This window comes from Agelaius tricolor, unplaced genomic scaffold, assembly GCF_023055355.1.
Source record: "Agelaius tricolor isolate 1412-34295 unplaced genomic scaffold, bAgeTri1.0.p SCAF_8, whole genome shotgun sequence".
Classification (NCBI taxonomy): Eukaryota; Metazoa; Chordata; class Aves; order Passeriformes; family Icteridae; genus Agelaius; species Agelaius tricolor.
The window spans coordinates 1301820-1317046 of record NW_027269268.1 but is presented as its reverse complement, the minus strand read 5'-3'; the positions used below and the strand labels follow the sequence as shown (position 1 = coordinate 1317046).

General features: G+C 41.5%; 1 protein-coding gene and 1 long non-coding RNA gene across 3 annotated transcripts in view; one reads left to right on the top strand and one right to left on the bottom strand.

Annotated features, from left to right (window-relative positions):
• Positions 1-15227, bottom strand: part of LOC139591962 (uncharacterized) — a 34496-nt gene that overhangs the window by 18514 nt on the left and 755 nt on the right. Inside the window, exons 2-4 of the long non-coding RNA XR_011679818.1 lie at positions 4544-4594; positions 3613-3747; positions 2370-2471 (exon numbers count right to left, since the gene is read on the bottom strand). This is a non-coding gene — a long non-coding RNA (uncharacterized lncRNA). The remainder of the gene's footprint in view (positions 1-2369; positions 2472-3612; positions 3748-4543; positions 4595-15227) is intronic.
• UGT8 (UDP glycosyltransferase 8) overlaps positions 14543-15227 on the top strand; it is a 34990-nt gene continuing 34305 nt past the window's right edge. Inside the window, exon 1 of one of the 2 annotated variants that reach the window (XM_071431176.1) lies at positions 14543-14891. In XM_071431176.1, the coding sequence (XP_071287277.1) occupies positions 14651-14891 (241 nt within the window). In that variant the 5' untranslated portion in view covers positions 14543-14650. Of the gene's footprint in view, positions 14928-15227 lie in introns of both variants that reach the window. The other variant, XM_071431178.1, reaches the window with a different exon arrangement.

Genomic DNA, 15227 nt, shown 5'->3' with positions numbered 1-15227 from the left:
TAGTAAAGACAATGACCATGGACTTACAGCTTACCTGAAGAATTACATGCTGGAAGCCCTTGCACTAATGAATCCATTGTAGAGTTCTGTTCCAACATGACTCTAAGGAGCAAAGTGCATTCCCCAGAAACCAAACCAACTTATGCTGTCCCAAATCCCTTGGTTGAACCTAATAAAATTTCCAAGTTAATTTTTGTGCGTTCCTTAATTGCCATGAACTTGTAAGGCAGTGCCTCAGACAGCTAATGGGATCTTTGGATCAAGATGTGCAGAAACATGTCCCAAAAGCTGTGCCAGTCAAGGATTTTCACAATAAATTGAGATAGTAATTCCATAGCTGTGGTGATCTAGGAGAGGTCAGGCTCATAGGAACAGGTAGTCTTGTTAGGCAAACCCTTGGGCACACAGTCACAGAAAACTCAGTGAAAGGTCACCTTGGTGAACTCAACTGAACACACTGAAAACCAGCAGAATAAGATGACTGAGCATGCAAAAATTTCTTGCCTAATGTGAAACTTAGTAATAGAGCCACTTGTGAGGTCTGCCCTGTATGTAAAAAGGAGTATTCATGTCCCATCAGCATTACAATAAAACCACATACGCAGATGTTCTGGAAGCTGGAAAATGAAACCCTTTGCATACAATGACACACATGCAAGATATCATCTATCTGATGTGGCTTTTGGGTACAAAACCTGAGACTGCTTCAGGAGCCCACAACTCAGAAATGATACTTACCAATTAACTTCTCATGGCACAAATGCTGCTTTCTTGCTGCTCACATATGTTTTCAGTGCATTACATGGCAGATAGCCCCAAGCTATATCTGGAAATTCAGCCATTTTTTAATAGAAATGTAGAGATATATTGCATGACTGTGCTTTGAAATATCAATATATGCACTTTTTATGTCAGTCTGAACACAACCACCACAAAAAACCACATTTGGGAAGCCCTTTGCCAATAAACCCACTGTTTTAAAAGCTATCAGGTCACACAGTCAGATTAGTGGACAGTCAAGACTTCTGTTGGCCCAGCTGCATTAGAGTGGAACAGAAATTAGGGGCATGTGTCACATCCTCCCTTCCTAAAAGGAGATGAGCAGCATTAGGGAAAGAAAATTTGACAGCCATTACACAGAACAGTCCAAGAAAGTACAAGAAAAAACCCCAATACACTGCTGTCATCATATTGCAAAAGTCCCATACCTTCTCCGTGGTTTCTCATGGGCAACTCCTCACAGCTCTGACTCCTTCACAGCACAGCCAACAACTCCAACTCTCCCCTCACCCAGCTCACCCACCCTTTTGTAGCACTCGTCTTCTTATTGGACACAGGTGTGGCCTGTTAAGGGCAGGCCTGTTCCTAACCTTTGGTGATTAGTACAGCTGCAACTCCTCAGGCATAAGACTACCTTCTGCACTATTCTTTTACATTCTATCCCTCCAGAACACACTAATACAAGTATGATTGGGAAATGCATTTATTCATCAACTACAATACCATGGCACAGAGGCCAGTGAGATACTTAAAATTCCACCACAGAAATAAAATTCAACTCAGACTAAAGAAATGAAAAAAAATTGATTGACTTGCAAAGAGACATAACCAAAGACAGCAGCAGTGATTGCTTCACTTACTGGCATAAAAGGCCTTAAAATGACTTGTTTTATTTAGTCTTTAACCTGGTCAGAATCACCAAATAGATCAAGTGTTAGCTAGAACAAGTAATTCCACCTTACAAAGCAAGTTTTTCTGGTATCTTTGGTGGGGTTTTTTTTGTTTTGTTTTTTTGTTTTGAGTTTGGTTTTTTTTTTGTTTAATTGGTGGTGGGTTTTTCAGTTTGGTTGTTTTTGGGGGGTTTTTTTTTGGGTGGTGTTTGGGTTTGTTTGTGGGTTGTTTGGTTTTTTTGTTTCCGTTTTTCTTATTTGGGATTGGGGTGGGTTTTTTTAGAGTTTGTGTGTGTGTGTGTGTGGTGTACAAGGAGCAGAATACCAGTACAATACCAGTAGAGGTCCTTGGTTTTCAGGGCTTACCTGCACTGCTCCAGGCCCCAAATGTTCTCATACTTGACCAGGTAAATATAACCTGTATATAACAGGAAGTCCCAAGCATAAACTGTAACTTCCCCTCTCATACAGTTGGTATTTAAATCAAAACCTTTTCTCACACGGCTTGATACTGAATCATTCCATGACCCTTGCAATAATGTAAATTGAATCCCACCATATCTCCCAACTTTTAGCATGCATTTCTTTCTAGCTGTGTCACTATTTACAAAACACTTTATCTACCAGGATGTTGCAATTTTGGAATAGGAGCTGGTAACTTTTATTTTGGCAAGCTTCACATGCTTCAATTTCACTTACCTCAGCAACGTTCTAGGAGTGAAGCATTTCCACAATTTGCCCGCTGTCCTTGCTGTTCCAGTCTGTAGACTGTCTCCTCCTGTGTTTCCTTCTGGGCATATACTGTCACAATATGGAGTAAAACAGGATGTAATTTATGTTGCTAATGCCATGCATTAAGTGGTGGTACTGCTATGTACCACAGACACACAAAAAATACTTCTGTTTCACCTTCATTATCAGTCTATAGTCATTCCCTCTTATAGTTAAAACAGCTGGTCCCTCTTGCTTATTAAGTGTATCTTTGAAGCTAAGCTGCCTGTTTAAAAACCATCTCAGCTCTGTTGTAACCAGGAGCTTCGTAGGGAAGCCTAACTCTGACAAGCAGCTTGTTTCCTTTCATTTCTGATGGTGGATTTTACCACAAACCTCATATCAATTAGTTGAAAACTGAATGAAGTTAGGCTGAAAATATTTCTAGCATCAAAAACATTAAAGGCATTTTCATCTTTGTAGTTATATGTCATTTATATGTCATTTTCATGGGCCAAAAACCACAGGACTTCAAATCCCTTTCTATTTAAAGATGCTCAAATTCAGATTTTGCTCTCCAAATGCTCAAACAAGCAGGTCGTATCACCCTACAGGACAAGTCTTTTATGATGGATCTGTCAAGATGCCACCCTTACATATTCACTGGGGCAGCAGCAAACATTTTTTCCTTGATACTTTTAAGGAAATTCAAAGATGCCTCTGCTGCTCTATATTGGGACACAAAAAAGGGCAGGTAGTGTTAATCTGGGAGGGAAAAATAAATTTGCTAAGAGAGATTTTCCCATTATTAGTCACAAAGTGTTTAATCCAGGCAAGACAGCAAGGTGTGACACCATCTGCCTATCACTGTGGTTGTCAATGGTAATGAAATTTAACTGTTCATGAACATTTCTTCTGTTTTCTAGAATGAAATATTAATCATTTTACAGTGCTGCATGTATTTGTGCTTTGTTCAGTGACCAGAACAAATAAGTTATTGGCACAATGATGCCCATCCTGTTAAACCCAGGCTGTCATATGGACACAACACAGCAACTACTGCCAGCCCTGTCACCAACACATGCAAGTCATTTCACAAATTCTTTGATGACTTGTCCTGACATCTCAATGGACTCTTCACACTGTTGTACTCACTGACTTCTCACTCAGATTCTCCATTACTTACCATTCCTTCAGTTCCTTAATTTCCAGCTCCTGGCCACTTGCATACCTGTATCCCATGGCATTGCTTGCTCTGCAATAGGTGGCAAAAGCTGACTCTGTCTCTCTGCAGCTGCCTTGCTTGTCCTTGTTTCACATCCTGCTTAAGTGTGCTCTCCTTGTTCCTTCAATGCCATCCTTCTTGCTGCAGAGAGGGCAATATCCTCCTTACTACCTGGCTGTATCCAAAATACGCATAAACCCCTGGGGGGAAAACCCCAAACAGTTGGCAGAACAGCAGCTCTCCTCCACCTATCCCTCCTGCAGACTCATCTCTGCCTCTAGAGCAGACCACGGTGCACTACCACCTGTTTCCCTAATACAGCAAAAATCTCTTTTACTTATCATTGATCACTTCTTGGAGATCAATCCATTTGACTTAAGCTCCTGTCAAAAAATTTTTTAAAAAAGCACCATAAAGGTGGGTAATGCACCACATTTTCCCAAAAGTGAAATAGGCTGGAAGCCAATCCAGAGAAATGTGCTTGAGTCTTACTTTTAGCAAAGGCAAAACAAGAGACAGATTTACTCCAGAAAGAAGCAACATAACCTATTCCTTAAGGAGCTTGTACCACTAGATGGTGCTTTCAAGAGAACCAAACAAATCAAGTCAAAGCTGCAGACAAGGTCAACACACCAGAATGGAGAGAAAAAAAGCACAGCAAATCAAGCTACAAACATAGCCTTATGGTATTAAACTTGTGTTCTAGGCCAGGCTGTGGTTCCCTGGCAGAGAAAAGGAGCCTGAACACACCCAGCCATCACAACAGGGACATGACGAGCAATGACACGGTAATAAATATTCCGAGCTCCCAACTGCTTCCAGCAGAGGATACCAGGGCATGGAGAGAAGCAAATAGACTCAAGCACCCTCTGGGCAAGCAGATGTCCTTTTCAGAAAAGGGATGAATTACACTCAAAGTGACCTGAAGCCATCTCACCACCTGTCACAGTCCCTCCAAGCATAAGACTGGACCACTGGGCTCAGTGGTCTGAGAAAAAAAAGGAAAAAGGTTGGTGTTTGTCCTTATGGATAGGCATGAATTGAGAACTTTTCTGGTTATTTCCACAATTCAGAAGCTCGTTAAACAAACCATAAGAAAAGCTTGGCAACTGCCTTGTTAATCATGTTTTAAAACACATGTAACATTGCTGTACAGATACACAGCTCAGCCAGCTGGAAGCTTCAAGAGGTTTTGTTTTGCCTCATGCTCCAATCAGGTAATGAATAGAACATGGCATAGAACAAATATATACATTTTAATTTCAGTCTTTGCACTGTTTTATTGTTTGTTTAAGCCAGCCCAACTGAGACTCCTTGCACTATACGCCCCTGGTTGCATTCCATTGGAAACAAAGGCATATTTGAGGGAAGTACCTCTTACAAAGAGGTATTGATGAACCAGAAATCAGAGTCTGGACAAATAACCATTTTTCTATAAACACAGCTCTATTGTTTCAGCTGTTCTTCTCCAAGGGAATAAATATTTCATTATTCAAAGCAGTGGCTGAAAAAGAAGAACTCCTCCCCCTTCAACCAATAATCTTCCCCTCTACACTCTAGAAAAACCAAACTCCATGATTTCCATGATGCCCCTTCTTGCAATATTTGTACTCATTTTTTCACTCTTAACTTGCCTATAGACATTACTGTGATATTAAAAAGAGAAAGTCCAAGCCAATTAAGGCAGTAATGTCTGCAATCCCTTGCCCACCACAATTCCAACTTGCTCTTTGCATCTGCACCACCTATATTAAACTCATGGTTTTGCTATTACCAATGCCTTCATTTTCATTAATCCTCTTTTTTTTTGGCTTTACTCCATCTGTCAAGATGCCTCTTCTGCAATGAATTCCTTCCCAAGTGTGCTCTCAGCCATCTCACAGATACAAAATCAAAGGGAGGAACCAATTCTGTCTTCCCTCCAGCCCTAGCAGACTCCAAGATCTAATCCCAATCAGGAAAACTTGCTTTCTGGGAATCACTGTTTCTGATCCACACAAACCCCACAGCACCAGAGTTACAAAACAAGCCAAGATTTCAGTAGGTGTGGAGGGATATCTCCATACTCTCACACAAAATCTCCAGTCTGGCAAGACTGAAGGAACACAGGTGAATAAATTCTCTAGTGTCCTATATCTCAAGAGAGCTGAGGGGAGAACTCATTACTCTCCTCAGCTATCTAGTGGAGTTAGGTAAAGGAACAGCAAGGCTTTTTCGGAAGTGCTCAGTGATAGCATGAAAGGCAGTGGACACAAAGGCCAAGAAGAGCTGCTTAGAAAAAAACCAACATAGTTGTCAAACACCAAAAGAGGTTGCCCAGATAGGCTGTGGAACCCTGATATTCCAATGTTCCAGACTGAACAGAGCAGGCCCTAAGCACCCAAAACTAATATGATCAATTCCTGCCAGGGGTGGGACTAGACCTCCAGACATAGCTTCCAACCTGGATTATTTTAAGATTCCTATGCTCAAGGATACCTGTATCTGCAGTAACCAGTAGCCAGTAACCATCTCCAAAACTGTGCTCCCAAACTTCTACAAGGGCAACATGAAGCAGCAGACTTCTACAGAAGGAAGATGAATTAAGGCTCCCAAATATTCAACTCTACATATGACAGTTCTGTAATCGATTTTAGTACATTGCTCCATTCACTGCACACAAAATCAAAAACCTAAGTCTCAGTTAATAATCACATATAGAAAATATCTAAACTCCCCCTCAAACACAACAAAAGGAGAAAATTACATTAACTGCAAATGGATCAAGATTTACCATGCCTTATCAATAAAAGAATCAACCTTCAAAGCTGCTGGTAAAACAAAAGTGTAAGGGGAGAGGTTAATCGTGAAATGGCTGATTTTTACTTCCCTAAACATACACTTGGATCAGCTGCAGTTCAGTCACTACAGTTAGAGTAACAGGATAATGGGACAAAGGGAAGTGTAACAGTTCACTGCTCCAAACATTTTCATGATCTTGCATATGTTTAACACGCCCCCGATATGAAATAGGATCCAGGTTCCCTTAGCAAACCCTTCAATGCATTATTCAACGTTCCTAGGAGGGCTTTAACACGGATGTACTCAGCAAGAGACAATAACTTCAATTAAATCACTGAGGGCTGAGTAAAGGATGAGGTCCTGCCGAGGAAGACGATTGATACAGGAGACAAACAGAGGAGACACATCGAAGATCACTGATAAGAGGAGACAAACACAGGAAACACATCGTTATGTGATGGTATCAGCCCCGGGCTGCAGGGAGATGGAAGAGCTCTGTACTGGGACACAGCGTCTGCTCTGCCCCACATCACAAGCTGGGCCAACACATCTGTCTGCAATTACATTTTTCCTAGCCAATTTTGGTGTACCTGGCACATCACAAGCACAGATGGGATTACATAGATACCCACAGATACAAGACACAAGCTAGTTAGCTCCATTTTCACACAACTATACAAGAACGTAGTAACGAAAAAACAAAGCAACAAAAATAAACAGTGGATTTAACAGAAGGCAAATTTCCCTGCCAAGAGAAAAGACTGCTAGAAAATAAAAGAAGGAAAAAGGTTTATTTGAAAAGGAGAGACCAGATTTTCAATGATAAAAAATATTAATTTCTTTTTTCTGCAGTTGTTTTAAACTGACTTCCTAGAGTTAGTATAAATCATGTTGCTGATATTCTGTACAAACTTGCTACTTGCTTAAAGATATTTCCCCTGTTCTATTTAATAGTGTTATTAGAATGCAGCCTTTAACATTATTCAGAATTGCATCAAAATTGTTAAATGCTCTAAAAGTTCAAAAGTCAATACATAAACTCATGAAGAACTTGGACAAATATACATATGATGACTCATTTGAGACCTTTGACTTGAAAGAAACTAGTATGTCATCAGGGGTATGACATGGCACACCAGTAGATTTCTAATATCTACATATATAATTAAAAATTTCTTTTCAGCTTGTTGGAGCTCTAATTTGTTAAGGCTATTTTTTCCCCTAGTTTTGGGAGGAATAAAAATGGGTTCCTGACATTCTTAGAAGTGCCTTTCCCATCCTTCTCTTGATATTTAGCCCATCTTCTAAATAAAAGGGAAGAAGAAAGGCTACACTGGGAACTAAATTAACAAGAGCAGTTTGGAGAGAAAATGACTTTCAATTTGTTCTCTCTTCCAAAGCTGATCGCCTGCCCTAAATGATTCATTCTGCACTTGAGGCCTCCAAGCTCTCTGGTTGCCTTAAGCACAAGGACAGCATGAAATAATTGAAACCAACAAAAAGGAAAAACTTGACATTGTAGGAAATGGTACTGGACATACTCCTTAAAAACAGATAAACCAGTAAGAAATGGTAAGGCCACAAAAGGGACAATGTAAAATGACCCAGGTATTTAGGTACTCTAAAAGGTGTAGCTATGAAAACAAGGCAAGTTCAGCTGCAAAAGGCTGTGGTCTCTTAGACTTTGATGGTGGAATTGCACAGAAGGGATACATTTCTTAGAGCTGAGCAGAAGGAGCACCTAAGCAAAAAAGGCTTCTGCAGCATTCAGAAAACAGCTTGTCAGAACACTTTTATAACTAGGGCTACTTAAAAAGCACAGAAGAGGGAAAACAATTTGTAAGGCAGACAGGAATGCATAAAGATGGAAGTCTATTACTGTAAAGATCAAATAGAAAAACAGAAGACATTCCTGGGAAGCCTGCTTCTCCACCTGAAGCACAAAGAGGTCCTCTGATATCAGATGCAGTGGTTTCAGTATGACAGTCTCGGTATCATAATGCTTGCAAAATGAAACACAGACACGCAGGTGAGGAACTAGTTTGGAATATCTGGCATGAGGATGTGGTGGTGGCTACCCAAACATTTGGAAACAACTTCTTGGCATGTGGTAGGTACATAGAGTGACTTTGGCATGCTTCCCCATCACCCCCAGCAGCAGAGCTACAACAAGATGAACCAGCACTGCTGCTGAGGGCCCACAGCTGTGCCATAAGTTCCATATCCCAAGTTCCTGGCTTCCCAAAGCACTGCAGAGCTGAGACATGCTTGTCGCAGCTGCAATGCCATATTCTCTCCCCTCTCTCTGGACTCACATCAGGGGCCATACTTGATCCCCATAGCAGACTGCATTCACCAGACTTGGGTTGTTCTGCTTCGTAGCCATTGTTGGAAGTCACTGTCCCTGACCCCTCCCAGCATTATAGCCAAGTGTATTTATATCAGTCACCCGGCACTGGAGCTTAAACTCAGGACCTCTGCCCTGCTCCCAAACACCCCAAAAAGAAGGCTGGAGAGCCCTGTTCCAGTTCTTCATATCTCACTTCTCCTAAATATCTGACCAGCAATTCAGGACTGAAAGGGACCTCCTGGGCTGGGACTATTAATCACATAGAACCCAGCCCTACAATGGCTTTCACAGACCCATCAAATTCATCTTAAAATCAGACAATATTTCTGACAAAGAAACTGGTAGAACAGGTTAGGGTCACAATTAGTTCACCAAGTAGAACTTAGCACTACCTGAGGAGACAGAACACATCCAATGAAGGAAGGACATGATGTCTTTTCAGCAGACATTTAATACTGTTTAACAAGTATTTTCAGACTGCTGCTTAATGTCACCTTTGACTAAAAAGGCTCCAAAATGCCAAGGCCAGTTGGGCTTGACAACAGGAGGAGGAAAAAGAAAAAAAGAAAACAGAAGGAAAAAGAGAAAAGGAGCCAATTACATAAGATACAAAGGAAATGCAGAACTTCACTTAAAGAGTTTCATAACTATCTTTTGTCAAGCTTTCACCATACTTCGGCCAATGCTATGAAGACTGTCTTAAAATAATTTATGAAACAGAAAACCAAATATGCACACACCATGACACACCCCTATCGCCTGTGTCACTATGGGATTACCAAGCAGATCTCAGTTCATTTAACTATTCCCTTGAAGCCATTTTTGGGTGCTGCCCTCTCACTCTGCTGCTTACTGCCCAGATGGGCTAAGGAGAGCAAACTAGATGCACAGAGCTTTGGCATTTGGTGTTTTCTTAATAGGTGTGGCAAGAGCTCTTATCAATGAGAAATGGTTCAAGAGCCAAATACAATACACTACTGCTGGAGCAATACATTTGCTTGGTTTACTGCTCTTTTTATTCCTTTCAGTCAAACAGCAACACCTTTCAGTAGAGTATCCAGGCACTATTAATTATTTTACTTATTACATACAAACTAACCTTTTCTGCTTACACAGGAAAGACACACAAACCATAGCCCATTATCATGGATAATTTAAGTTAGAACCACAGATGCAAAACTAAGCAGTGCTTCCTGAAGCCACTCACAGGGAAGTGTAGAAACAGAACTGAACCAAGCATCTTGTTGGATTGGCTCACTCTCTCTGCAGCCAGGTTTTGAATGCAGTACTTGTTCAAAGATATACATAATGTCAGTAAGGGTCTGAAAACACCTCTTGCAAAGCTAGGCATAAAATTAGTACTAGCTCCAAGCTTGGGTATTTTAGCAACTTTTTTGCCTTGTGAAATAAGACTATTGCAGTAGCCTTTCGTAATTACTTCTTCACGTCTAATGAACTAATTGGAACAAGCAACCCCCACCAGGTAACAGACTTGGAACACCTTCTGGTATTTTAAACTGAAAAAAGACTACCTCCAATACCTGCTTCATGTTGTTTTCCTCAGATTTAAAGAGATGAAGTCCGAGTGCCTCTTTGAAGGATGATGAAGAAAGCTCATCATGGTGTTATTTGCTGAGATAAAAACCTATAAAAGAGCCAACTACATGTGCAAACATTTCTAACAGCAACTAAGAGAACACTGCTCTCACATGCAGGGTTTTTACACACTTAATGACTAATTTTATGTAATTGAATTTAAAAGCATGAACAGAAACATGAATATTTCTATTTCCATATTCCTTTTTAAAAGCACACTGAAGAATATGTTACCACACAATTCAAGAAGTGACTATGCAATTGGGGAGAAACAGTATTGAAACACAGGGCTGAAACAGGAAGTGGCACAGGTTTTGAACCTCCTTCACAAAACCACCATTAAGCATAGGAACAAAACCAAGTGAGCAAAAAGTCACCAGAACAGCTGACATAAACAAATTTATTCAACTAAGAAGCACCTACCCCATACCTAACACTTCCTACCTACTTGTGTTTCAGGAGTGCCTAGAACTTGAAAGTGTACCGGGATAAACACAGCCGAAGTTTCCAGAAGCAACTTTTGTAAAAGCACATTATCACCACTTACTAACAGAAAAACCACTTGAGTTTTTCAATTTTCTAGCTACATTATCACATTTAGAAAAAGTACTCTGCTTAAAGCAGTAAAAAACCACAAAATAATAAGTTATTGAGTATACCTACTCCCTAGGCTATGGTCCTCAACACAAAAACTTCTCTGAGGATGAATAAAGTTCCGGCAGGCCACTAATCAGCTTCTAACAGTATGAAAAGAAGACACTCTCAAGAAACAGCATAACCCCTACTGCTAATCCACTCCCTTACTACTCACTCACAATGCTCAGTTATTGCATTTGTACCACCACAGGCAACCACCAGAGCCAAAAGAGAACACCCTCAACCACAACCTGCTCACCCTATAACTAACCCTACTCACCCAGCCTGCCTTTTTAACTTCTTGGGAGTAATCAAGGAAATCAAGGTCAGCTGCTTGTCATTAAAATCTTCCTCTCATCTCTTCAACCCACTTTGGTGCTCACTGCAGTTACTCTCACCTGTTCTTGAATCACAGCTTCTAGTGAAAAGCAGATGTGTAGCTGTTGGCTCTACCCCCCTTCACGGTTTTGCAGATCTTGACCAAATCTCCTCTCAGCTATTCCCTTCCCACACAGAAGAGTTCCACCTTCTTTAGTCTTTCCTCAAAGGAGAGATGCTTGATCTGCTCAAATGCTTTAAGCGCTCCTCCCTGTGCCTTCTCTAACCACAGAACATGCCTTGCAACAAGGCACAGCAAAGGGGGATTTTTATGGTTTTAACATTTTTCTACATTAAAGTGTCCTGGCCCCATGGTCGACAAACCTGCTCAGAAAGTTACTGCCAAGCAAGGAATAAATAAGACATGAGGTCTCGCCTAAATTTGTCCATAAAGGATTCCTTCTTTGTTTGTTAAAATTTTTGCCCCAGGAAATAGAATGTTGTGCTTTATAATTACACAGGCTGCACTGAACAACTGCAGGTGCATCGCAGATTTCTCATCTAGGAGAAAAACTGTCTGCTACTACCCAAATAACATCAGCCAAGTAGAAATTGTACCATTTCACACCTCCACGAGCCAAAAAGCATGGGGTGGTTGCTTTAGTTCTCTGTTGGGAGCCACCGTTTACAGCTGTAACACACAATTAAGGGGCTCACCCTTAGTGAGATTTAACCTTAGGTAGAATTAACTCGTGTGTTAGTGTCACTTGTGGGAGACAATAAGGCCAACACTTGCCTACTGCAAAGGCAGACTCATTTATACATTTTTCCCACTTTTGTGGGGATCTGTGAGCAGGTTCCAAAGACCTGACAGGCAGACCCAGAAGTGCTGGTTGTCTGGTAACACTGCAGTTAAATTGACTTCTATACATTTCAGATGATCAACTCCTTCTGGCATATTGGGAAGGCTAAAGAACTACAAGCCCTATTTAAATAAATAAATAGGCTGCTTGTAGTTTTGGCTGCTTGTGACTGTATATCAACCAGGCAGCAAAGGCAGCTAACTCTGCCTTGGGATCTGAGTTACAAGGAAGGTGATAGTTGTACTTTTCTCTATAAAAACTCTGGAGGTGTGTGCATGTATAGCCAAAACAATCAAGGCTGAGGACAAAACACTTGAAGAACTCCATGTGAATCATCATGATCCAGCAATCTACTGGAGAAATTACTTCCTCTTTGGCCAGACCTGTGCAAATCAGTAGAAATGCACAAGGGACATAATCTTCAGTATACCTTACACATATTGTCCAGTTCAATGAACTGGATTTGCAGAATCACAAATCTGGAATTATCAGTGTAGCATTTCTTGATTCTTATGAGCATGATAAAAACTTCACCAGGACAAAAACATGACAGGGAACCATTGTCTTCCTCCAACACAATCAAGTTCTAACCTCATTCTCTTGGATGAAGGCACTCAACAACCTCAGAGAAATATGTCATGTCAAGAGGCATTTCTTGCTCCTCAGCAAGTAAAAATAACCTTGATGACATCACTGTCCAAATTAAAAGCAAATTAATTAAATTCCTCCCTTGAAATATAATATGAAGGTGTCCCTTTGGACAACAATTGAAGGTTCTTCAAAAATGCTTTGAAGTGTTTATTAACTCTGTAAAACTTTAACAAAAATTAAGAATGCTTCATATTTATAGCATTTTGTGATTTTAAATTTTTTTATTTGAATCTGATTTCCTATCACAATTTCAGATTTCAAGACTCCAAAACATTTGCAACACAGAATTTCTTTGACAGGGTCTGGAACATACTGGAGAGCAAAAAATCCCTCTTTCAGTATTTTGCTGTAAACCTTATACACCTTAGAGTTATAATCATACCTTAGCTAATAATGAATGCCTCATATTTACTTTGAAAGAAATACAAAACTGTTAAATACAAAATTATACATATATCTGGAGTTGGAAATAAAATCAATTTGGAAATAGCATGGAACCATAACAGGTAGAGACAGGACACTGTGATGTACATGTACCTAGAGTTGATGGAAACTCAAGGCTAGTTGCCATTACAAGGCAAGGAAAGATGCCATTACAATAAATGTAGGATGTTATGAGAAAATCATTAGCTCTTTAAAAATTTTTGGTAAAACATTGTGTCTGACCTATTCTCATCTGCTCAAGACAGGAAACTGGGAAGGCAGAACAATGACAAAATTAAGCAAGTCTGATGTACTGACAGAAGAGCGGGTGGGGAATAATATGAAAGATTTTAGAAGTAACATTCACTCCTGAGTATTAAATAGCACTCAGTAATTAAATTCAAAATGCTACCAGCACTGTGAGACATCTTCAGTACAATATTCCATGAAGAAACCTTTAATTTTTTACCAAGGTCTGGTAAATAATTGTAATAGAATTCCCCAGGTACCTGCACCAATTGCCACTTTTAGAGATTTGAGAAACTTTAACGATTTGTTCCATGTGTAAGAAACAGAATAGCTCTTAAAAAGCTGTATAATGAATATAGAGGAAAACTATATGCCCCAAATAAATTGGATTGATTTGAATGAAAGTTGAGTTTCATTTTCTTTTGCAAGCCATCTTGACTAAAATGGAAATCAATTTAAAGCTTATGCTCATTTTTCTTATCATGCTGTTTCATTAACCTATCATTCCAATTTCATTAACTTTTTTGTTTTGTCTGATGAAACTTAAACCTTCACTTTTATTGAAGGAGTAACCTGATCTGTCAAATCAGGAAGACAATCTGACACTTCTTGTCCTTTAAAGCTCATTACAAAAACTTCAGTGAATGTGAAAATGAAAAGAAACAGGGAAAGTTCAGACTTTAGAGTGTATGAGAGGTGAGGGGCAAATCTTGTTGTTTCAAAGAACTTTACTGTCAGCTATGAGATAACAGCTTTATTATATTTTGACATATCATTATTAGATAACAAGAAAATAACACAGGAAAAAAACCCCAAATTCACGTCCACCCAAACATGAAACCAACTGGATAATTAGTGCTTGTATTTAAAGACGGTCGGGGCAGCGAAATTGTGATAACTACGTTAAGTTGGTGCTTAATTGGCTAAATAGTTGAACGTGGCTTGGAGCAACCTGGTCCAGCAGAAGGTATTTCTGGCCCCGGTAAAGGGTTGGATCTGAAGAGTGGCCGCACTGGGGCTGATTGTGGGGGTGGTCCCGGTCCGCCCGCCAGAGGCGGGCCGAGGGGAGCTGCCCTGTGCCGGGAGCTGCCCGCCGTCCCGGCAGCGGGGCAGTGCATGGGGCGGGAGGGCAGCCGAGCCTTTCCCCGGACGCGGGGGCGAGCGGCAGCGCCGGTGCATGCGGTGGGGCGGAGCGGGGGTAGCCCGGAGTGATGCGAAGTTGAGGGAGGACGGAGCGAGGGAGCCTCCTCTGCTCGCAGGGCAGCCCAGCCCCGCAGCAGGTGCAGCAGAGCCCGGGCGGAGGCACCGGCGGGCCCGGCGCTCTCGGCGCCGCAGCAGCGCCGCAGCCCGGGCCGGGCGGACCCGGCTGAAGGACAAGAGCCCCGAGCGGAGCTGCGTTCGTCGGCTCCTTACCAGAGGCAGCGACGCGGAGGAGCGGCCCTGAAGGGAGAGCGGTGAGGGGCCTTGGCGGTACCGAGGGGGCCCAGGGGTCCCGGCTGCGGCGCGGAGGGTCCGGGTGGGGAGGTGGAGAGGGAATGTCGTTCCACCTCACTGCTTGTCCTAGTCTACCTTCGCCCTCTTTCCTTCCTGCAAGGGGAAGGGTGCCTGCGGTGGCGGGTCTGATGTAGTGGGAGGAGGGAAAGCTGTTCAAGGGGATGGGGTGCGTGAGAGTCGAGGGGCTGAGAGAAAGAGCTATGGAAGGGGGATGAGGGCTGGAGGGCTGAGGGGAAGAGCCATGGAAGTCGGGGTGAGAA